This window comes from Penicillium mononematosum, assembly GCF_028829835.1.
Source record: "Penicillium mononematosum strain IBT 11891 chromosome Unknown utg000005l:1.0-9366267.0:1.0-9372171.0, whole genome shotgun sequence".
NCBI lineage: Eukaryota > Fungi > Ascomycota > Eurotiomycetes > Eurotiales > Aspergillaceae > Penicillium > Penicillium mononematosum.
In genome coordinates, this window is record NW_026643275.1 from 1239857 (window position 1) to 1262674 (window position 22818).

General features: G+C 49.2%; 11 protein-coding genes across 11 annotated transcripts; 8 read left to right on the plus strand and 3 right to left on the minus strand.

Annotated features, from left to right (window-relative positions):
• Window positions 1–155: 155 nt before the first annotated feature.
• On the plus strand, window positions 156–761 carry N7519_008579 (MBL fold metallo-hydrolase; the record flags this gene model as incomplete). The annotated part of the gene is made up of 1 exon (XM_057295354.1): window positions 156–761. The coding sequence occupies one exon, from the start codon at window positions 156–158 to the stop codon at window positions 759–761; it is 606 nt and encodes a 201-aa protein (XP_057143236.1).
• A 332-nt stretch (window positions 762–1093) lies between these two features.
• N7519_008580 (uncharacterized protein) lies at window positions 1094–2329 on the minus strand (the record flags this gene model as incomplete). Its single annotated transcript, XM_057295355.1, has 1 exon — window positions 1094–2329. One exon carries the CDS (start codon window positions 2327–2329, stop codon window positions 1094–1096), a length of 1236 nt encoding a protein of 411 aa, XP_057143237.1.
• A 2281-nt stretch (window positions 2330–4610) lies between these two features.
• N7519_008581 (DJ-1 domain InhA-type) lies at window positions 4611–5156 on the plus strand (the record flags this gene model as incomplete). The annotated part of the gene is made up of 1 exon (XM_057295356.1): window positions 4611–5156. The coding sequence occupies one exon, from the start codon at window positions 4611–4613 to the stop codon at window positions 5154–5156; it is 546 nt and encodes a 181-aa protein (XP_057143238.1).
• A 1543-nt stretch (window positions 5157–6699) lies between these two features.
• N7519_008582 (uncharacterized protein) lies at window positions 6700–7077 on the plus strand (the record flags this gene model as incomplete). The annotated part of the gene is made up of 1 exon (XM_057295357.1): window positions 6700–7077. One exon carries the CDS (start codon window positions 6700–6702, stop codon window positions 7075–7077), a length of 378 nt encoding a protein of 125 aa, XP_057143239.1.
• Window positions 7078–7699: 622 nt separating this feature from the next.
• N7519_008583 (zinc finger protein) lies at window positions 7700–8899 on the plus strand (the record flags this gene model as incomplete). Its single annotated transcript, XM_057295358.1, has 1 exon — window positions 7700–8899. The coding sequence occupies one exon, from the start codon at window positions 7700–7702 to the stop codon at window positions 8897–8899; it is 1200 nt and encodes a 399-aa protein (XP_057143240.1).
• Window positions 8900–10555: 1656 nt separating this feature from the next.
• Window positions 10556–11098, plus strand: N7519_008584 (uncharacterized protein; the record flags this gene model as incomplete). The annotated part of the gene is made up of 1 exon (XM_057295359.1): window positions 10556–11098. The coding sequence occupies one exon, from the start codon at window positions 10556–10558 to the stop codon at window positions 11096–11098; it is 543 nt and encodes a 180-aa protein (XP_057143241.1).
• Window positions 11099–11594: 496 nt separating this feature from the next.
• On the minus strand, window positions 11595–13185 carry N7519_008585 (class I SAM-dependent methyltransferase; the record flags this gene model as incomplete). Its single annotated transcript, XM_057295360.1, has 4 exons — window positions 11595–11804; window positions 11861–12831; window positions 12883–12991; window positions 13051–13185. The coding sequence occupies 4 exons, from the start codon at window positions 13183–13185 to the stop codon at window positions 11595–11597; spliced, it is 1425 nt and encodes a 474-aa protein (XP_057143242.1).
• Window positions 13186–13513: 328 nt separating this feature from the next.
• N7519_008586 (putative cysteine synthase) lies at window positions 13514–15059 on the plus strand (the record flags this gene model as incomplete). Its single annotated transcript, XM_057295361.1, has 6 exons — window positions 13514–13771; window positions 13839–13898; window positions 13965–14083; window positions 14147–14493; window positions 14623–14823; window positions 14881–15059. The coding sequence occupies 6 exons, from the start codon at window positions 13514–13516 to the stop codon at window positions 15057–15059; spliced, it is 1164 nt and encodes a 387-aa protein (XP_057143243.1).
• Window positions 15060–15169: 110 nt separating this feature from the next.
• N7519_008587 (Myb-like DNA-binding domain protein) lies at window positions 15170–17113 on the minus strand (the record flags this gene model as incomplete). The annotated part of the gene is made up of 1 exon (XM_057295362.1): window positions 15170–17113. One exon carries the CDS (start codon window positions 17111–17113, stop codon window positions 15170–15172), a length of 1944 nt encoding a protein of 647 aa, XP_057143244.1.
• Window positions 17114–17359: 246 nt separating this feature from the next.
• N7519_008588 (beclin 1) lies at window positions 17360–18997 on the plus strand (the record flags this gene model as incomplete). Its single annotated transcript, XM_057295363.1, has 4 exons — window positions 17360–17444; window positions 17498–17696; window positions 17742–18180; window positions 18215–18997. The coding sequence occupies 4 exons, from the start codon at window positions 17360–17362 to the stop codon at window positions 18995–18997; spliced, it is 1506 nt and encodes a 501-aa protein (XP_057143245.1).
• Window positions 18998–21417: 2420 nt separating this feature from the next.
• Window positions 21418–22670, plus strand: N7519_008589 (uncharacterized protein; the record flags this gene model as incomplete). The annotated part of the gene is made up of 3 exons (XM_057295364.1): window positions 21418–21590; window positions 21714–21958; window positions 22048–22670. 3 exons carry the CDS (start codon window positions 21418–21420, stop codon window positions 22668–22670), a joined length of 1041 nt encoding a protein of 346 aa, XP_057143246.1.
• Between the last annotated feature and the right edge of the window lie 148 nt (window positions 22671–22818).

Below are 22818 nucleotides of genomic sequence, written 5' to 3' on the forward strand. Positions count from 1 at the left end.
TCAGGATGATTAATTCTTCAGGATGATTAATTTCCTGGCTCTCACTACCTACTTTTCTAAACCCTATATAAACCATCAAGTATAATGAAATAGATCACAGCATACTAAGAAATAGGCCTCACGGTTTTGACCTTACAAGAAAAGTCAAGTTCAAAATGTCTCCTACATTGAACATCACCCACATTGGCACCGCCACCGCCATTCTCGAAATCAACGGATTCAACATGCTCACTGATCCTTTCTTCTCACCCGCTGGATCTACGTGGCCAATCAACGACAATGTTTCCCTTACTGTGGAAGACGATCCTGCTCTTCGTCTAGAGCAACTCCCTGTCATTGATGCTGTACTTCTGAGTCACGAAGATCACCCCGACAATCTCGACGAGCTGGGCCGGCGCCTTCTGGATGGCCGCCGCGTCTTCACCACCGTTGATGGAGCCAAGAACCTGTCTCCCCGGCCCGCGGTTCATGGCTTAAAGCCCTGGGAAAAAATAGACACTGTCATCGCCGGACAGAAACTCCAGATCATTGGCACTCCAACACAGCATTTGCCTGGTGGTGAATGCACTGGCTTCATCATCACAGGAGAAGGATTCGGAACTGGTCGCGACGGTCTTCCCAACGCAATCTGGTTCTCAGGCGACACTGTGTACATCGACGAGTTGAAGAAGATGGCGGACGAGTATCATATTTGCGCTGCCGTCCTCAACCTAGGCAACGCACATGCCCTGCCAATCTTGAGGACCCTAGTGGTGGAATGATGCAGATTACCATGGATGGCAAATCGGGTGCTCGGTTGTTCCGTGAAATCAAAGCAGATGTTCTGGTCCCTATGCATTATGAGTCGTGGGGCCATTTCACGCAGTTCGGGAAGGAGCTGGCCGAAGATTTTGAGAGTGAGGGCGTTATGGATAAGGTGTGTTGGCTGAAACCAGGAGAGGCAGTGTCTGTTTTGTAGGTGTTCTATACATGTATATATTCATAGGAAGTTCAGACAATAGAGAGTTTAGACAATAGAAAGTTTAGACAGTGAGACAGTTTACCAGTGTTTGCCTTGTTTGTCAGGTTTCATCTCACTATACACGTGCTATATTTACATTTCATCCGCATCAGTCGCATAAGGAATGCGATACATAAACTTGAAATAGTCCAACCACGCAATTCCCGTATATGTGACGGGAATATATCTAGCACCTCGTCGGATCCACCACATTGCACACCTGGCCGCCCAGTCTGCAGAGAATACAGCATTTCCCACAGATGGGAGAATGGAGGGTAGAACGATATGGCGGTAAATTATATCAGGGTCATCAAAGCAAGAACGAGCGTGCGGCAGGAACGTCCTTTGTTTGGACTGAGAGTCACGTTGTGGCCGTGCATTTCTCCAGAATGGATGGAACTCAATCTCGCTGCCAATGTACCATACTTCCGGCAGCGTCTGGCAGGCGGGTTTGGTCGCTCTACACTGCTTGAATAGTTTGATAAGCCGGGTAGCTGAATCGCAATTTGAGCTAAGTGCGTCCTCGCCGTCGTAGCCATGAGCTAGGATCAAAACGTCGGTGTTTGAAAGAGTTGGTATCACTTTGTCAAAGTCCTGATGATCCCAATCAGTTCCAAATGCCAACTTGTGAATGCAGGCTACCCCTTCTTCATGCTCGAGGTCTTTGATGATTCCTTGGATGAATGCTCCGCTTCCCTCAGTGATCGTAAAGCGCTTCCGTCTGAAGGAGTAGGCGGTACCCCAGATCCAGTCGAAGACTTTGATAAACGAACTCATATAACGATCTGGGTAGACATGGTGTAGTGCGTGGAACTCTGGGCCCACAAGTATCCAGTTGGTGTCCTTCGGGGCGGTTTTGTAGATGAGATGGTTTGAGTCGCGGCCACATGTGAGGATGACAAAAGTAGACCTTAGGGTTTCAAAGCCAATTATAGACAAAACGTGGTTTCGTGTGCACCACACGAGGCCGTTAGGCGTCACATAACTGGCAAAGAGATACCCTAGTGTGCTTCCAACGATTTGGAGTGCTAGCTCAAGCGGCAAGGCTTGAAATCGATTCTGCTGAAGATACCTTTCGTCGAAATTCATATGCCGTGTGAAGTAGAGATGGTGGTAATGGTGGACACGTGCTAGGTGTCGAAACAGAGGGTGAGACGATTTGTTGCAACGGTGGAGCATATTGTGAACAACATCGAAAAACACAGAACCTGTGCAAAGCAGGTACAATAAAGACAGTAAAGATGGAGTAATATCACTCAAAAGGCGGAAGTAATAAACTACCAAATCGGGAATTCCATCCTCGAAGTGCACGTCGACTAGGTTGCTCATCTCGAAGGTAATGTTTAGAATAAACATATAAAGAAGGATTGAGGATTGCTAGGCATTGCTTGCAGGTTCAAGCCATGCAAGATGGTCCTTATATCTTCAGAGCACACTGCCCGTCTCTATATGAGCATGCCCATCGGCCTACGACGTAAACGGAGAATTCCTGTAACATCTTTTATCTATAAATAATCCGCAAGATGGCGACTACCCGCGTATGGCTCGACACCATTCGCTATGTCTTGAACTCAATCAATTCTGGTGTTTCAAGCAGACTGGCTTTATTCTAACCTACACTCATTCCAACAAATGTGCCCCACGTACTCCGTAGGCTGGCGAAAGTTCGGACAAATATAAGATAGGCAGCGACTTATTGCTCCTGCATTTGCGATGACAGCACCATCAAAGGCCACTACAAGGCTAGTATTCATTTCCACCGCTGGAGACAAGTAGGCGAAATGGAGATATTTCGGGACCAAATTCTGGCAAGGGGTGAAAGATCCCGAGGTCCTGAGGTCCTTTATGGAACCTAGTAATAGGAGCATTATCGGGAATGGAGCCTATCCAACTTCGGACTCATCTTTGGACAAGACCTGCCGCTCAGCCCCTATGCTCTATGGTTCAGCAATCTGGAAGACGATCAGTCACTAATTGATGTGCCGTCATCGTCAAACTTACGGCATCTTCTCATCTCCAGATAAACTACGATAGTAGCCCTCTCAGAAAAGAGAATTGGAAAGCTCGCTGTTCTAGTAGCCCTCTCTCTCACAGTCCTCACAATATATCTAGTATCGAATTAGCTACGCACATGATTTTGTCCTCTCCGACAGTTTGTCCGGGTATAATCAACGGATGCACCACTGATGCCATCGTCCCCATATACTCGGCTCCGGAGTACGTACAGGTTCTCTAAGAACATGAAGCTGCCATACGAGTTATAGAAGACTATATTTGAGCCCTAAAATTAAACTATCAAGCTATAGACTGACGATGACTCTTCAGACTCATTTACGAAGGTGTATAGCGCTCAGGGTTCCCCGGGATTGGTGCCTGGATGTCTCAGGCTGAATTTAGCCTGGTGGAAAAATAAGAATACCTGAATTACCATTACAGAGCCCTTAATACCTAGGTAAGGAAAGCACCTTAGGAAATTCTTAGGGAGGACGGGTAAAATGATGCTTTTAATCCCAAATGCATGCATCCCCAGTTTTCAAGGTGGTTTATAAGCCTCCATGTAAGGGGGGAAAGCCACATGTTCATACATAGAGGCTTGTAAACCACCTCAAAAACTGGAGGTGGAGGTACTATTTATGGGAAGAAAAGCTGTGCTGAACGGGTTACAATACACTGTAAATGGATGCCTAAAAGCGGTTTAAATCCAGGCCAAGTTCAGGCATTCAGGGACCAATCCCCGGTAAAGTTTGGACCCTGCCCAGGACACCTTCCAAGGTTACTCATTCCAATTACGCCGAGCTACTACCGACATATATATCTTCACAACCTTATCCAACCTGTCGACATTACCAGACTATTTATCGTCTCAGCAATGATATATTTATAGCTGAGTGTGGGTCTCCATGCCTCTGGTAGGTGCTAAACCCAATTAAAGTAACTCATCGGCCAGTGAGGCCAAAAAGCTTGAAATTTCTACCTTGCAGACTTCTATTAGCCCGTCCCCAACGCACGAGAAGGAGACTTGATAAGAATTCCCGAATTTGCCCGTAATAAACATTTTTAAAGAATATTGAGCCGTTGCCCGGAAGTAAGATCATACTACAAGAATTAGGCAGGTTGTAGTTGAAAGGATTGAGGATTACAGGTATGCCGTTCACATTTCGTTAGCACCCCTGATTCTTTTGGGAAATGATTTACAAGAGGATCGGCTCTAGCGCTGTTTGAGCGGTACTTTATCTTAGAACGGCTAGATTCCCCGCCAAGCCTTTCTACTGAACCAGATCTGCGCTACTCCGTACTTTGCCGTTAAACGTACTCGATATCAGACCAAGTGTACTACTAGTACTCCGTAGTACTTAAAGGTGTAACAATGCCTTTAAAATATATAGAAGACAAGTAAGAATACTGTGATCTTTTAGAACTCACATCCTGTTTGTGCTTGCAATGGCGCCTATTCACCTTGGTATTCTGGTCTATGACTACCAGGCGATTGATGTTGTCGGCCCAATCGATTTCCTTCACTCCGCCAATTCTGCATTCTTGGAAGTGTCCAAAATGTTTGGCCCCATCAATGACAATGCTATCTCTCAGGCACCAGACTTTGTTTTTCACCATGTTGGCATCACGAAAGAGCCCTTCCACCTATTCACCAGTGCCGTTACCCTCACCCCAACTACAACGGTGGATGAGTGCCCCCGAGCTCGATATTATCTTGCTAGGGGGTCCGAATCCCGAAGGATTCAAGCTGCACCCGAAATATGTTGATCTCATCCGTCAACATATCAATGCCGGAAAGTTGCTTTTCACGACTTGCACTGGCTCAGCTGTACTTGCATCTACAGGACTTCTCGATGGAAAGAACGCAACTATCAACCATGCTGGGTACAAATGGGCGAAAGAGAATTATCCTGCCGTCAACTGGACTAAGGAAAAGAAATGGGTTGTTGACGGGAATATCTGGACTGGAGCTGGTGCTGTCGCAGGAATGGACATGGTTGCCTGTTGGCTCAAGGAGAAATTCGGTCAAGAGATTCTTACATATGCTGCCCGGAATCTGGACTACGAGCCTCGAGCCATTGATGGTGTCTCACTTGTGATTCCTCGGAGATATGACGAGAACGGGAAGCAGATCAGCACCCATGAATTTTTCTATTATTAGACAGTCAGTTAGATTTAAAAGAATTAACGTACTGCACTCAAAGTACTGAGAAATCCCAAATGTTGTCATTTCTTCAACTGTACCCTGAATCCCATATATAAGTCCAAAAAGGAAAGGTCCGAAACGGAAAAGTGGAGCCGAACCCCGATTTGGTTGCATATTCCGCCAAGACTTTTTCGTCACAACCCTGCGGTATCCTTCTAGACCTCTACGGCTTGGGGACTTTACAATATTTCATCTCCCCAAATACAATGAAAGTAAAGCAGAAATCTGTTTGTCAGAATTGCAGGACCCGGAAGCTAGGGGTACGTGCTCACGTCATTTGCCACCGCTGGGATTGGACCACTGACGTTTCTTATAATTTTAGTGCGATGGGAAGCATCCAGAATGCAGCCAATGTGTTCTTTCGGGTCACAAGTGCGACGGCTATCGAACAGATTGGAAATTTATATCACACACTCCGACGATATCGTCTACTTCACAGCAACACAACCAAGCTGCGCTTGTTCGAAAGGAGAGCCAAGACACCTTGTTACGTGCCGATCAACAAGACTCGCCAACCGGACCTATACCCCTTCAGGTCTATCTGAACCCCCTTAGCGTATGTAATTTCACAGAGTTAATAACGAAAAGTTATGTTCCCCAAAACGAACGGATTGCACAAACGTGCAATTCGGACTATATGGAGCCTCGAATCTGCGGGGCTTGGGTTGAAGTGCTGTCGAGCCTTCCATCCCTGGACACCCCCAGTCTGGTTCTTCCGAGGGCAGTCGCAGCATTGGGAGCTTCACTACTATCTCAGCAAAGTGAATCCAACATAACCTGCTCCCAAACCTACGACATGGCACTCCACACGCTCCGACAAAGCTTTGGCTTGAATCCCCGTTCCCTTAGCACTGAACAGATACCAGCTATTATGTGTCTTACGCTAGTGGAGGTACTATTCCCCAGTCCGACATTTATCTACGCGCTCGCTAACTGGTCAAAGCTTATGAATCCAGATTCCGTCGCTGCTATAGCATCGCATACCGAAGCTGTAGGCATGTTGCTACATGCCCACGGACCGCACATGTGTAGTTCGGGATTACTACATAAGCTATTCGTGGGTTTCCGACCTCTTCTGGTTCGTGCTCTGCCACTCTGATCTTTCTGCCCGTATGGCTGTTGAGCTTGGATATAGATAATACAGGCGTTACGAAGCCGCCAGCCTACATTTTTAGCATCGCAACCATGGATCGACACCCCGTTCTCTCATTTCCGCCCATCACTCATGCAAAACCTCCTTAATGAAGTTGTCAACCTTCCCGCCGTCCTCCACCAAAGCGATTGCGTCCTAGGAAGCTTGGTCCAGGCCGACTTGTCCGATATCAACAAAATACCCGGTTCAATCACCAACATACTTATCCGCCTTGGCGAATGGGAAACGGCGTTGCAGAAAGGAGACCAACCTTGCTATTGGCGATGCGGTTATGTGTCACCAGCAGTAGAATCAAAGGCCTCTGACGATACAGGTCTACCTCTTTTTTGGTACCCCAACGTCACCATGGCCAACGCCTTTACCCACCTATGGGCCTTCCGAATTCTCTGCCTCGACCAACTTAAGAGATTCATTACGCATTTTTCTGGCCATGAACAAGAGCAGCCGATCTGGACCGGGCAGCTTCGTATGAGTTATGATGACATTCGAGCCCAGATCATTGCATTTGCAAAAAATATATCTCTGAGTATGGTCTACCTACTACAAGAGGAGATGAGACTTTTCGGGCCGGCATCTGCCATCTTCCCACTCCACATGGCCTATAAAGGATACAAGTCACTTGGCTCTGGGCAGCAGGCTGACATTGCCTACCTTGAGGGAATCGTTGATGAACTCCATCGAAAGGGCCTGAAGTCTGCCAGAGCTCTTGTATTTGATGATTGAATGCAACGATAGACCTTGGAAACGCAGCAAAATTCCAAATCCCACAATGTCTATGTTTAGATTGGATAGCTCCTAGCTGTAGGTACTCTCGGTTTATCACACCTCTCCCTCTTCTTCCTGTTCTGCGTGCATGCATATTCATCTCCCTGCATCGCTCACCTTTCGCGTTGTAATCAAGTTGAACGGAAATTGGGAGACTTGGCTATGCGGCCAGGGCTAATGCTGAGGGCTTGCCTGAATGCACGCATCGGCCCGCCGCATTTATATTTTTCCTTGTTAGCATTATACCCAAGCTTAGCTGTATGCCCAGGTGGCTGCATGCCACTATGTAAAAAAAGACCGCCAAAAAGACCAGCAAAAAGAAAAGGAAAAGGAATTCAAAAAAGACATCAAAAAAGACATCAAAAAAGACATATCGAGCCCATATAAGCGAGTATTCTTCTTGTCTATGCTGTAGCTCTTTATCTTAGGTATTTGGATATTTAAATCTTTTAGCCTACTATACAGAAAGAGGACAATTACGTAGTAAAAGCGGAAGCTGCAGAGTGGTGAGCCAGGCAGCAACTGCCCAAGTATTCGCTCATTTGACCATTTCACCATTTCAACTTCACTTCTCCCCAACATGGATCGCAAACCAGTGAGCATCGAGCTTACCTCACAGTTGCACCCTCCTCCCGACCCACGTGAAGCCCTGAGCCGGGTCTTATCGAGCTCCGTTACTTCTACAGCGTCCTCATCCGCGTTACTCAACACCGCACAACAGGAAGCTTCAGTTGGCTTCCGTACCATTGGCTTTGGCCAATGTGGAATGGTCTTCGAACGACCCGGTCGATCATATGCTGTCAAAATCGCTCGACCGTCATTCGAAAATGCCCTTTGGGCAGACTTCCAAGCACACTTCGCAATTTATCGAGCGTTCAAAAACCAGCAGTCCGTTGAAGTACGCATTCCCCGGATTTTGTCATACGTCACAAAAACCAACGATAAATGGTGGGACTCCCATGTGAATCTTTTTCATGGGTCACATCCTTCTTTCCCTCTGCCTGCAATGGCCTTGATCACCGAAAGGATACTTCCACTGCCTAGGCTTGCTCGACAAGCTCTAATAGATGCCTATTGTCCCGGGCCGTCGCAACTCGCCGCAGCGGCTGAAGACACTAACCGGGATTGTCTTGCCCGTATCTATCTCGGCCGTCGACGTGGTGCGAATGATCCTCCGCCACGCAACTTCACATTGAGAAACTTCAACTTGTGCCTTGATCAGATGATCGAACTGAATCTTCCTATTCAGGATTATGCCAGAGCTATTGGGCAGGCCTTGGCGATCATGCATTGGTCGGCAAACGTCGATGGCTATGACGTTGAGTTTGTGCTAGGCAGCGAACGTCAGAAAACATATACCAAAGATGTTTCTCGTTCATTGGGACTCACCCCAGAGCAGGTTATGAAGATGCCTCCTAACACAGACATCGACAACATGATACGTGTCAAGTGTCAACGCCGAAGCACTCGCATCTGGATTCTAGACTTCAATTTGTGCAATATATGGGAAGAACGAATGGGACTTGAAAGGCCGGATGACTTGGTAGCTCATCTCGTGGAAGCATTTTTTGAAAACGACCCATACTACCCTCGTCCATCACTGGACCTTGAACCTGAAAAGACTCTCTGGTCTATGTTCAGCTCGACATACCGTGATACAGCAGCGAGTCTATTGTCAGTCCCAGGAAAAGACTCACGACTCGCATTGCTTCCGCAGAAGTTTCTTGATGCTTGTGTGTTACGACAGTCTGAAGATTCTGCTCAGAGAAATTGTTGCTAGGAGGGTACTGCCACTTATGACGTGCAAAGGGTTTGCTGTATCGTGATCTTGCTATCAACATGTTCAACGATCCAGACTTGCTATATCTAAATGAATTGAGCCACGTAGTATTCTCCTATGGGAGCTCATATCTGACATACAACTCGACATTACTCCTGTATAAATTCCCTCCTGCTTCACGACAATAAGCCAATTCAGCTAAGAGTATTTGATTCCAAATCAGAGTATCAAGCATCGTGTTAGAAGTATGTTGTACACATCATGGGCTCTGCTGAGATCCGAGTCGCAACCCGCTGAGCTTACTTACTGGATGAATTTCTTCATATCAATTTCTTCCTCCACTTCATTGTCCCCTCTCACATGGAGAACTAGAGCCTTCCCCTTTGACTTGACCTTTGTCATGTCAAGGAGTCGTTCCTTCCTCATCAGGTCTGTCCAAGTACACAAACCCCCCTCGTCACCTTCTCCTCTCTCTTTCCTTTCTCCTCTCTCCAGTGCCGTGACAATGAACCCCATGTGAGTGAATTACTTCCAAACAAGACCATCCGCTAATAGGGGAATGTCTAGTACTGGTAAAAAGCGTGGCAGAGTTGATGACGAAGACGAAGACGACTACCCCTTGAGGTACAGACCACCACCCTTCTGTCGGCACTGTGGAGCGAGGTATCATCCAGGCATATGTGTCCCCCGCTGCCCTCGCTGCGATAAGAAGCACCCTGGAACGTGTACGGCATTCTGTAGAAAGTGCGCAGGCATCGGTCACTCCTGGCGCCATTGCAGGTTGTTTGTCCCCGAGCACATATGGCGGCAGCAGCGCCGTGTACCGCGTACAGTCATTGAAAACGTCAACATCACTGTTCCCGTTGTGGACCCTGCGCCGGTGGTGACTTTGACTTCTCTGAACGCGGCCATCCTCAGTCAGCTTGATACAGCGCTTAGTGGGCTTCACAACAAGGCAGGCGTCCCCATGCATTCACATGTCATTATGAACAACGTGAATATCACTACAAACATCCTCACCGACAAAAAAACTCCTCCTATTGCTCCGGACACCTCCCTACTAAGCAGAGTCAAACGAGTTTCCACGGAACCAAGGTCCAGCATCCCTAACACTAGGGCTGTTCCTACAAATCCCATTCATTCGAAACCCGCATTTGCCCAGGCATCCTTTGCTAGTCCCGCATTTTCCCAGCCGATGTATTCACAGCCGGTATTTGGCCAGACTGCGTTTTCCCACCCAACATTTTCACGGAAGAATGATATCGGGATGACCCCAGCGTGGCCAGGTCAGAGGCAGTTTTCTGCTCATGCGAGATGATAACCTTGTTGCCAACTTGTGTCATGGAAGTTTAATTGAATGGAATCACACCATGAGATATGTGTATCATTGTGTATCACTACCACCCTGCCATGCGCGGGCTCGAACGAATCGTTGTTTGATTTACTTGCCTAGCACGAGCTAGCCGCATCAACTTCTTGTTTAAACTACTAGTCCTGCAATTCTGTTTTGAAGTTTGAATTCCAGTTTCTCCATCATTTAAGGTTGTGTAGATTGACGATAACACCGGTTCAGGTAGCGATCGGCCCCTCAAGGTCCGCCATCAGAGGCTTTCACCCTCTAGACACCGTCATAAACCCATTTCACGCTCGAAGGAAATGTCTTCTATCTCCATCAGACTCCCCAAAGTCCATCCTAGCGAAGGAACAAAGTGCGCCCCACCAACCGACTTCATCCTCGGGACATGGCACGTAACCCACTCCAGCCTCCCTTTGTGGAAAGGCAAGCGCAACGTCAACATCACCTACTCCCTACTCCCTGCAGATTCTGCCGCTGCACAAAAGATCGACGACCTGGTACAATACCAAGCCATTGACTCTGAGAGAATCAAATCCGTCCACGGCATCGACACCCCAACGCCAGGTAACCCCGGCGCCTGGGATTGGCGTGGCAAAGGCTGGCTGAGGATCGCGAGCTCGCACTGGGAGTGTCTCGGGTTCGGTCATGATGGCGGTAATCAGTGGATTGTCACGTACTTTGATAAAACGCTCTTCACTCCTGCGGGCATTGATATCTACTCTCGGAATAAAGAGGGTCTTACACAGTCTACCGTCGAGCAGATACTCGATGCTCTTAGGGGGCTTGGGGTTGAAGATGTTACCGACCTCGTTAATAGCGTCTTTGAGATCCCTCGGAACTAGGGTCAAAGCTAGAGGTCAGTATGTTGTTCACGTGTTTTCGCAGTCTGCGGGAAGCAGAGGGCTCAGCTTGTTGAGTCACGACAGTGCGACGGGCAGAACGCCGGGGACTTTGACACCTCCCTGGATCTATCTTCGCCGACTTTAGGGAAAGCCGCTGGGCATCACTGTCTCTTGGTTCTAAGACGTCTCACAATTTCTCCCAATTCCCTGCCAGACGAACATCTGAATGTGACAACGACCATCGGACTCCTATGAGCGGCCCTTTGCTACGAAGTCTGGAGCCTCTTGCTGTCCGGGACCAGGTGTCGCGTCTCAATCCCTCGAGTCTACAGGCCTGCTTCCAGTGGGGACATCTCCACCTATCACAATCCACATATGCGATTGTCCCGAAGTGTTGTCGAGGAACAGAACTCCATTCTCATGGAAAGAGAAAATATTATGTGGTAAACAGAGCCGACAAGGCATAGTTAAGTGATATTGACATCAAGATCTATATCTACACAGTCATCAACATGCTAGCATTCTTATACCAGCTCAGCAGCGGATTCTCCCCGTTCCGAGTCTCCGTATCCTCAATATAGGCCCAGCGGTGCACGAACTCCTCATGGCTCGTGACCTGCGTCAGCTTCCCCGTAATAGCACGATACATATCCTCGACGACATTAAAGTCCGTCGGGAAGAAGATATCGAAGTAGCCTTGGTGGACCTGTAAAGAGTAATTAGCAAGGTTCAGAGTCCACATCGTATAAAGTATCCACATACAAAAGGAGTCGACACTGGCACTGTCTGCCGCTGATACCGAGTCTGCACGACCGGCGCGTTGATCCCAGGCACGGCATCTGGCAAGGAATTGAAGTCACTGGAGACGAGGCGGTGGGCCGGGAAATACTGATTCAGAACATCAAAGAACTGCATCAGTCGTGTTGGTATGTACTCAGGCAGGGTGTATTCCTTCCGGAAGGGCGCGGCGGAGCGGAGGCCGCGGAGCAGCGGCGGTCCCAAGGGACTTGGGAATGGACGGCGGGCGGCGGCTTGACGCACGCGTAGGAAGCGAGCTGCGACTGGGTCGAGCTGGTTGTTGTAGTACTCGTGGAACTCGCCGTCCGCATCGATGAGCACACCGCCCTGCTGTGGCATCTCAGTGCCTTGTTGGTAGCGGATGGTGTCGTGGGCGAAGTTATCGAAAACCTCCAGGGCCAGGAAGAAACACGGGGAATGAACGTATGTGTCCCAGTCGAAAATTGACCGATTTACAATCTCGACGTGGTCCCGGTGTCCCTTGGCACTGAGCTTGTCGGTCAAATTCTTGTACTGTAGATCTGCCAGTGCGGGCGAGATCTCAATGATTTTGAACTTGGTGCGCTGGTACACCTCGTAATCGGTGTCGCGGATGAAATCCAGGATGTTTAACATCATTGTGCCGTTTCCTGCACCCATTTCGTAGATGATCAGGTCGTGGTACGGGTATAGAGTCAGCTTGTAATTTGACACCAAGTACCGCGCAATGGTCTCGCCATAGTATGGTCGGAACAGCTCGGTCGGTGTGTGCCATAGCTGTCGCGCGATATCTGGGTTCGTCGCATCGAGCTTGTCTTCAAACTCCGTGTACCGTTGACCGAGGAGTTTGTGGAACGCCGGCCCGTCTTCGATGTTGTTGAAGTCGAACGGCTCTCCGGGGCTGAAAATGGTCGCGTGCTTGGAAAAATAACCATAATGCGGGTTGTAGAGGCTGTCTAAAGCGCAATGTCAGAATTATTCTCCCTTCACTTAGCTGCCGGACTCACCGTCGATGAATTCGCGCGTCAGCATCTTGACCTGCCGCGGCCGTTCGCGGCGGTTTCGTAGCTCCTTCGCCGTCACCGTCGGATACGTCCTGTACTCCTCATCGATGTTCTTGGGTAGTCTCCTCGTTTTGTCCAGAGCTGGATATCATCGTGCGGTTTGCGCTTCACGTTGACAGGTGTGCGCCGCGTGAGAAATGATCGGGATTGTGGTCGAGTAAGTACGGAAGGTGACCGCCTTAATGATCGACATGCCGGATGGCGGAAGAGCTGTCGGAACAGCTGGGTAAGGACTGGCGAGTCCATTGTGAGTGCAGAGCTAAGCTCAAGGTTGTTCCGGGGAAGAAGAACGGTGTTTCCGGATAACCTTTCTGGCCTCAGGCAGGGTAGCACGTGCCTTAGGCAAAACTCATCATCTTCGATTTCTTCAACATTTCTGAGCTTACAAGATCCCTTAAGTCGGACGTAAGCTCAATTAAAAGAGAACTTTTTGAATTGGAATTCAATATTCCATTCCATCAACGACGTACAGGCTGGTTCTCATCTTCCACCAAAGGAGCCTGATGGTCCGAGCTTCATATCTCCCGTCTATGCGCATAACCTCAATCCTCAAGACATAAAACGGCATTATAAGATGCCAGATCATTCGGCGGCGTACGTGGGCACAGCCTTCGTGGCTGGTGTCTGCTTGGCATTCGCATATCAGGAATTATCACGTCCCAGGCATGAGGATAATGTGACAGAACAAGTATCACCAACAAGTGGCCTCATCGCCCGACCTGGCCCGCCCAGTATCGTGGAAGGCATCGAAGGCTGCATTGGAAACACGCCTCTATTCCGAATCAAGTCACTATCTGACGAGACGGGATGTGAAATTCTGGGCAAAGCAGAGGTATGTAGGCTTGGTACTTCGTATACCACTTCGAAACGAGCTAGCAATGCGCTAACAATGCCCGCAGTTTTTAAATGGCGCTGGACAAAGTTCAAAAGACCGAGTTGCTCTAAGCATGATTGAGATCGTATGCTAAAATACAATGCCAAAAAAAAAGCCCCTACATTAGTCCAACATCACTAACTCCAACCAGGCAGAAGAAGAAGGTATCCTGACACCGCATTCAGGCGACACAATCTACGAAGGAACATCGGGATCAACCGGCATTTCCCTAGCAACACTAGCCCGGGCAAAGGGCTATCTAGCACACATGTAGGTATACGCCACCGTGGTTTCTCGCCCAATAACTAAAACACTAATGCACATGCAACCCAGCTGCCTGCCGTCCGACCAGGCAATTGAAAAATCAAACCTACTTCTGAAACTCGGGGCAATCGTGGACCGGGTCCCGCCAGCACCAATAGTGGAGAAAGACAACTTCGTCAATCGCGCACGAGCACTAGCAAAGACGCACACGGCCTCATCGGGCATCCCCTCTGCGTCAGCGGAAGAGCAATCCGATCTCCCCGCGGCAGACGACCGCATGACCCGTGGCCGTGGCTTTTTCGCCGACCAATTCGAGAACGAAGCTAACTGGCGCGCCCACTACGAAGGGACCGGCCCAGAGCTGTACGCCCAGTGTGGGGGCCGGATTGATGCGTTTGTAGCGGGCGCCGGCACCGGTGGGACCATTTCCGGCGTCGCGAGATTCTTGAAGCCCTTGCTGCCTGAGACTTACTGTTGTGCTGGCTGACCCGCAGGGAAGTGGGCTTTTTAATCGAGTGGTTTATGGTGTTATGTTTGATGTCAAGGAGAGGAGGGGACGCGTCGGCGTCGTCAGGTTGATACTATCGTTGAGGGGATTGGGATTAACCGTGTCACGGCGAATTTCGAGGCTGGGAAGGAGTTGATTGATGATGCGGTGCGTGTCACTGATGCACAGGCTTTGGCTATGGCTCGGTGGCTTGTTGAAAAGGATGGGATCTTTATTGGGAGTAGCAGTGCAGTGAACTGTGGGTCCATTAACTCTTTGCGTATTACATCTGTGATTTGCTAATGGCGAATTCTAGGTATCGCCGCTGTCAAGACAGCAAGAAAGCTTGGCCCTGGTCATCGGATTGTCACAGTACTTTCTGACTCTGGCTCAAGACACCTGTCTCGGTTCTGGGCCAAGGCGGGAGATGTGGGTGGCGCTGTTGATACGAAGCTTGAAGATGTTATGAATGCACGGGACGAAGACTTCCAATAGATAGATTAATTGAATATCATATGGTAGTCATGGCTATGGATATGGATGTGTAGATTTATCGATCATCGATCACTGGTTCCCTATTAGTATAGTTCGGTTGCACCCACTCATCATGTTCGAGAGTTTATAAAAATGCCCAAGAAGCCTTTTGGAGCAGACGCCTTACTGTCGGTTGTCTTGGTCACTTCTTTGATGCCGAGCTGCTCAAGCTCTTCCTGGGCAGTGTCTTCAGACGCAGCATCGCTATCTCCGGTCTCATCTTTGACTTCCTCCACTACTGCTTCAGATTCCGGTTCATCCTTTATCTCGTCCAGTGTTTCTTCTTCCTGCTGCTGCTCTTCCGGTTCCGCCTGTTCCTCCATGTCCCCGATCATTCCAGAGGTAAAGCCCTCGCCAACAAAAGCACGCAGCAGCTCAAACTCAACCTCATGTCGTGATCGGCCCTTGAACCGACTTTGTATTTGACCCCAGGTAAGATCCGATTGGGTGCTGAGTCTGGACAGAGTTTCCAACTCAGGCCATGACCAGGCAGCGGAAAGGGGAGGCGGATTGGCGAGGCGGCGGGTCCAATGATTGTAGAACCAGTGCCAAACTGTCTGGTATTCGCGACCTGGCAGCATGTGCATCACATCGCTAGCCTTCTTTTCCTGTTTGTGCATCATGCACACGATCAACTTTGCTTCATCGGGTGCAATGGGCCGCCTTTTGCTTGGAGTGTTTTCCATAGGGTACGGCGTTGGGGCCAGGGTGCTGGCTGTGGTCTTGGGTGTTAAATCGCCTTGTACCATAGGATCAAATGGCACTTCATTCTTATATTCTGCTCCAGGTGCTTCATTTTCTTGGTCATTTGGTCCGCAGCCTTCTTTGAATTGTTCGTCAGGCACTCCGTCTTCTTGGTGGCTCTGTTCGTAGCCTCCATCTTCGGGACATGCTTCAGACCCTTCATCTATATGATTGCTCGATTCGCAGCGCTCTTCTTCGAGGTCCGCGTCAGGCACTTCCTCCTCTTGATCCCTCGTCTCGCAGCCCCCTTCGTGATCATCCACTTCAATAACAGGATCTGGTTGCTTCGAAGGAGTAGATGGACCATCGTTCTCTTTCGTGGGAATGTGGCGCTTCCCGCGGATAATTTTCACTTTCGATGGTGTTGGTGACGGCTCATAGTCCTGCAAAGGGTCGTCTGACTCGTTTCCATCTGGTACTGCCGCAAAAGACCAGTCGTGTGTAACAGGGCTAGAGTGGTATTTGCGCTTCGCGGCTGGTCGGCGCTTAGTCGGCGTGGCCTTGGGTTTCGTTTCTGTGCGTGGCTTACGGGGCTTGCGCACAGCCCAGACAGAGCCGCTCCCTGGCGGAGACTGAGACCTGGCAGGTGGAGAGAAGCCCACGTTTGATTTGCGGGTCTCGGTGGTGGGTGTTGAAAAAGATGGGGGCAAGTCTGGAACTGCCCAGAGAGGATCTTGCGATTTGGAAGTTGGGATAGGGTTGGCAGGATGGGAGACATGTTCTTCCTTGGTCGTAGAACTGTGCCCTGCAGTCCCAGATGCTTTAAAAGTAAACACGAAATCCAAGGAGGTATCCATGTCTGTCTGCAGCTGTTTCGATGGCGACTCTTCGCGTGGAGCATTCGAAGAGCGACCACCAGGAGAAGACGCCATAGAAAAGAATTCATCCTCCTCTTCCTTGGTGTCGCTGTCATCGTCCGCATCGGGATCTTCCGGCCCATCCAGGTTACCCTGGGGGAGCCATGATCGCAGGTGGTCACCAGCGTCGTCCTCGCCCCGCATGCCCAGGAGATGCCCATTGTCTACCACGATGTCCCCGGTCTGCAAGTCAATCTCATCACCAATGTTGGTAAAGTCCTGGCTGTATTTCGCGAAAATGCCTTCGAAGAGAGACTTGAGTCGCGAGTCATTTTGTGCGCGTGCAGCCGGAAGATCGAACTCTGCTGGGACTTCTTCGTCGTCGTCGGGAGTATATGATAGACATGGTCTCTTCGCCGGTCGTTCCATATTGTCCTGCATCGAGTGGTCCATGCTGCCGTCCTGGTCGTTCATGGTTGCGGATGAGAATTGAGTCGCGTGCCTTAGAAGAGATAGGACATCGAGTGCGTAGTTGAATAACGCATAATTAAATCCGGCAACAAACTGCTGGTTATAAAAGTAAAGTGAGGTGTGCAGGCGCAAGCGCGAGCAAATATGCGGCGAAAGGGAAAAACAAACCAAAAATGACGTTCTCCCGAAGCTCCTTTGGAGCTCCCCGACTTCCACTCCCCCACATACCTCTGGGATGAATTAGCAACCATGTACTGCCAGAAGTGTCGCACGCCGCTGAAGCTCGATGGCTCAGTCGAGTCACTCAACCCAGCTGCCTTTGACTTGTTATCCAGTAAGTTCACACAGAGCGATCGCTCCGATCCCGCTAATCAAGCTGCGGTCTAGACTCTACAGGCAAGACGTTGTCAGATACCGGAGCTGTCTCCTCGTCAGCGCGATCGTCATATCCACCCGAACACCGCGACAAGTATGACCAGTCCTCTAAAAATGCTACGTCGCCGGTTTACAGACGGTCTATCCCCGCCCCGCGTGCAGGAGGCCAGCACAACCCGGCGACACCCCGAGCCGATAGCGGCAATATGTCGTTCGTGATGCTTACTGAGTCTTAAGTCTCGCCGCCACCGGCCAGTGAGAGTAGTGCGTCTGGTCGAAGCAAACGAAACCATACACAAGCCCAACTCCGTAGCCAGGAGGATGGGTCATTCGTTGATCAAGTGGAGAAGACGACACGGCTGTTTGAGATAGTCTCGGCGCGCTCCGATATCGACCATCCGATTTGCGTGGAATGTACTGAGCTGCTTGTGGAAGGATTACAAAAACGCTTGGCTGGATCTACGAAAGAGCGAGATGCCTACATCTCGTTTCTTAGGAACCTGAACGGGTCAATCCCGACCGAAGAGGAGCTGCAGGCGGCACAGAAATCGTTGGATGAGAGCTTGGAAGCGGAGCGGGCCGCATTTGCAGAGCTGCAGTCCTTGGAGAAAGAAAAGGCTACTCTAGATGCAGAGATTGCGAGCTTAGAGATCGACTCGCGACGCCTGAGATGCGGACGAGGGGAGTTTTTGGCGGTCCCGCAATGCGTTTGCCTTGACGCTGACCGAGTTTCAAAATGAACGGGATGCGCTCAATATGCGTTATGATCATGACTCCCAGCAGCTTGAGAGACTGCAACGGACGAATGTCTACAATGACGCGTTCTGCATTGGTCATGATGGATATTTCGGTACTATCAATGGACTACGGTTAGGCAGACTGGCCAATCCTTCCGTTGACTGGCCTGAAATAAATGCTGCATGGGGACAAACAGCTCTACTTCTGGCCACGATGGCCGAAAAACTCGGATTCCAATTTCAGGGGTATCGTCTCAAGCCGCTGGGGTCCAGCTCGCGGATTGACAAGATTGAATATCCCACGCAGCCATCCGGTCAGCCCGTCGAGGGAGCTGCACCTAAAGTGACGCAATTAGACCTGTTTTCGTCCGGTGATCTCCCGCTGAACCTTCCTTGGCTTCACCGTCGCTTTGACGCGGGCATGGTGGCGTTCCTTGAGTGTCTGCGCCAGCTGGGGAAGTTTGTTGAAAAGACCCCCGCGCCCGTAATATCTCCCCGTCGAGGCCCGACCGGCGCCACCGCACCGGGGCTAAAACTACCCTATGAGATCAAGCGAGATCGTATTGGCGATGCCAGCATCAAGTTGGGCTTCAACCAGAATGATGAGACGTGGACTCGAGCCTGCAAGTACACGCTCACTTGCTGCAAGTTCCTCCTTGCGCATGCCAGCAATCTCGCTAGCACGGGGTCTAGCAACTCAGCTGCTGTCGCGGCTGCAGCCGTAGCAGCCGCGGAACAAGCCAGACAGGAAACGGGTCCGAAGAATAAAACATGAAATGATGAAACACCAAGCCTTATTTTTTTATTTTTTCAAAAAAAAAAAGTGAGGCTGACAAGATCCAAATTCCAGTCGTGTGGCTGAAAAATCGCGCAGATGGATGAAATTAAAGACCTGCACAGCGCATCACTTCGTACTTTGTCGCTAAGCCCCAAGCACGATGTACGATGTACATCATAGGGGGATGGCAATGACGTGCCACAGCCCTGGTTGTTTCAACCCAGGCTGAACGCCAGCGCCTCATTGGCCTGTCACAATACTACTGGAATGACGAGGCGGCCCAACCAATCGCCTGACATACGTCGGCTGGGTGCAGCACTGGCGCGTGGGGAACAGACCTCCCCACTTGCCTCATAACTCGAGTCAATTTCCCTCCTCCGGATGAGCGCGGGAGATAGAAGTTGCCCCCGATATGCGTACGTTCCAGTCTTCGCGCTACATCCTAGTACCTGCATGCGATCCGAGCCGGTGAACGATGGTCCGTGGACCTATGAGCGTGTCGGCGGCAGATATCTCCGTCTCCGGCTCGTAGTGGAGGCGCTCCACGCGGGATGGCCGTTGTGTTTCCACTATTCACTTCCAGAGCGTTGTATGTTGTATTTATATTTGTTTATATCGCTCGATTGCGTCCGTATTTATATTGAACGAGAGAGAAGAGAAAAAAAAGTACACCCCGCAATTTTGTATGTAATTGATCTCCCAGGATTAGTTATTTTGGAGCTTGGCTACCTCCAGGGCTGATTTCGGGTTGGTATTTACGCGCCTTTTTTCTATTTTTGCTTTTGTTTCAAGTGTCTTAAAACTGATTCTCCCTCCCCTTTTCCCTATTAAATCTCATTGTACTCTGTACTCTGTACTCCGTACTTTACCTCACTTATTCAGATATAATCAAAGCAAAAATACCTCCCATCCCTCTCGGGGACAAGGATTCTTTCTCCCCGAAAGACAAAACAAAAACCCTGTAGATCAGTGCAGCGACCATCAACCTAGTAATCCCAACCACACTAGTTCCTGAGTTTTGCACTGGGAGTTCTAGCCCTTGAGATATGGGCCACACGTGCAGGTGATAAGGCATGTGCACCGTTGTATATGAGCGTAGGATTGAGTCGAGTCTCCGATAAAATCTACCCAGGGCCGAGGGTATCACGTTCTATAGATAAACATTGTACGACCTGTTCAACCCCGAGGGAACACAAATATACAGAGTAAGCAGACGTACTTTTGCCGGATCGCTAGGGAGTATTCCGCGAAACAAAAAAAAAGATAAAGGCCCAGGTCCAGGTAGCACGGACCTTGCATCGTACGTTTTGATGACTCGGAGTTTCGGCCGGATATTATTTAACAATATAACACTTTACGCTATACGCTATAAATGACAGGGAAATTGGTCAGGGTAACCTTGTCGCGAGCCCATAGCGCATGGATATTGCCCCTTGATGATCGGTGGATTTTCAACGGGTTTAACGGTTTTTACTCCTTGCTGGGTTTGACAGTTGAGATCTCGCACGTTATGTTGGATGCATATATATATATGAAGACCTGTATAATACATCGTGTTTCATGATATACCATACATATACGGAGTATCCATGGTTATGTGTTTGACGTGGCTGAATGATCCACGGAACTGGGAATTTAGACTCGGAAGACAAAGACCTGTCAAGGAAGATTCGGCCCGCTCCCGTTTTGTTTTGATCTGCAGGTTATTATTTGATGTAGTATATTATTATAGTATAGTATAGTATAGTTGTATAGTATACGATAGGATAGAAGTATATTGTAATCTCTACTCTCTCCGTACTATGTACTCTGTACGGAGTACTCAGTACTAAAAAAGAAAAGGCAACGGAAAATGCATCCAATTTGCGGCCAGTGCACTGCATGTAATAGTTCGCTTAGGTTGTAGATGACAAAAGTACCTTCTCCACTCAGATCCTCCAGGACTAACGGTAATATTATAATAGGAAATAGTCAGAAATCTAGAATATACAATATAAAATAACAGAATAATAGACAAATATTATAGAAAAAGCAAAAATCAACAAAGAATCAATATCAACTCCTACCACAAAAAGACCAAAACCCGAACGGAGATATTCTCCTCGACATTACACGTCAATGACAAGTTGCCTGTATGGCCACTGGGCCATAGCAGGCCAATGGAGCCCAGTCGACGAGCTGATTTGTCCGGGGAAGCAGGGGGTCGTGCGTCCGCGTGCACGTCGCCGCAAAGAGAAGGGAATTCCTTGGCCCCCTCATCTCTTCTTTGCTTTTTATATTTTTTATGTTTATTTGCTTTATTTTATTTTCTAGAACATATTATGATTTGCATTCCTTAAAAAGAATTTATTATGGACTACAGCACCTCCATTTTGCTTTGATATGAGAGAATCCCATATCCTAATATACTCTTAATCATGGACAATAATTACACCCCCATCTCACCTCAATCGCCAAACGTCTTTCGACCCCGCCGATCGGATGACTGGCACGAATATCGTGAAATCATCGAACAGCTCTACCGCAACGACCAGTTGAAACTACGCGATGTGAAACGCATCATGGAAAGGGATTATAAGTTCTTTGCATCGTATTACTACCTTTTTCTTCTTCTTCTGCTTCAGCATCTTCATTCTTTCGAATACGCCTGGCGTATTCATTCCATATAGATCCCCTCCTTGCTCGCAGTATCACCTAACTCCCAGTCCATTAGAGAAAAACAATACAAAGATCGTCTTGCTGCATGGCACGTTCGAAAGAACATCAAAGCCAAAGAAGTCCATCTCATGCTTCGCAAGCAACAGAAGCGCGCCGCCCAAGGCAAACAGACTGCCTTCCGGGTAAACGGCCAGAACGTCGATCCAAAACGTATCGCCCGCTTCGTGCGTCGCTATGGGACATCATGGGATACCAACCGCGACAAGAAACCAGAGACCGAGCCACAAAGCCCCGAGCCTCGTGAGTTGAAATCAACATCCCAATTTGATACAGAACCGGGGGAGATGGGCTATATCAAACCCGAACCCATATAAACTAACAACCAACAGAAACACCCTCCGACATGACTTGCTACACCCCACCACCATCAGACGAACACAACGCCACAACACCCATCTCACCACTCCCCGACATGCAATCGCCAACCCGAGATATGCCGCCCTACCCACTCGGTTCATACGGTAAATCCACGGCCGTTCCGGTGAGTGTGAGTGTACCGAATGATATTGATGGAAGATATTTCGTTCTAGACCCAAACCACCTCGAAAGCCTGCCCGATCTGGAACTGGAAGAGAGCCCGTCCATGCCGATGTCTATGCACTCAACCCGTCATCTCCACTCCTACCACCATTCAATAGGCAACCATCTCTCACACGGGGTACACGCTGCACACGGGTCTCACGGCTCGCATGGTGTGCACAGCCCCCATGCCGCTGGCGTACACAGTGCTCACAATACTCACGCTACGCATGGTCACCCTGGGCCGGCGCCGAGGGATCTCGAGGATGCGCCCAGTGAAGCAGATACCCATCCGTCTGACTGGAATACGGTTGAGTCGTTCCAGACGAGGCTGCAGAATTTGGACTTCACGCTTACGCAGTCGATGTCGAAGTGGGCTAGGGATCAGGATCCTAACCATGAGCCTCCTCACCATGAGGGATTGGGGATGTGATTTTGATGGTTTTTGTTTTGATTGTGATTCTTTCTTCTACTCATTTCTCTTGCTTTATTTGCTTTCTATCTATGTGTTGATTTCCCCCTTTCCCATCAGCGTGTGAGCCTGTTTTCTCTTCTCGTCTTTTTCTCTATGTATATGGTTT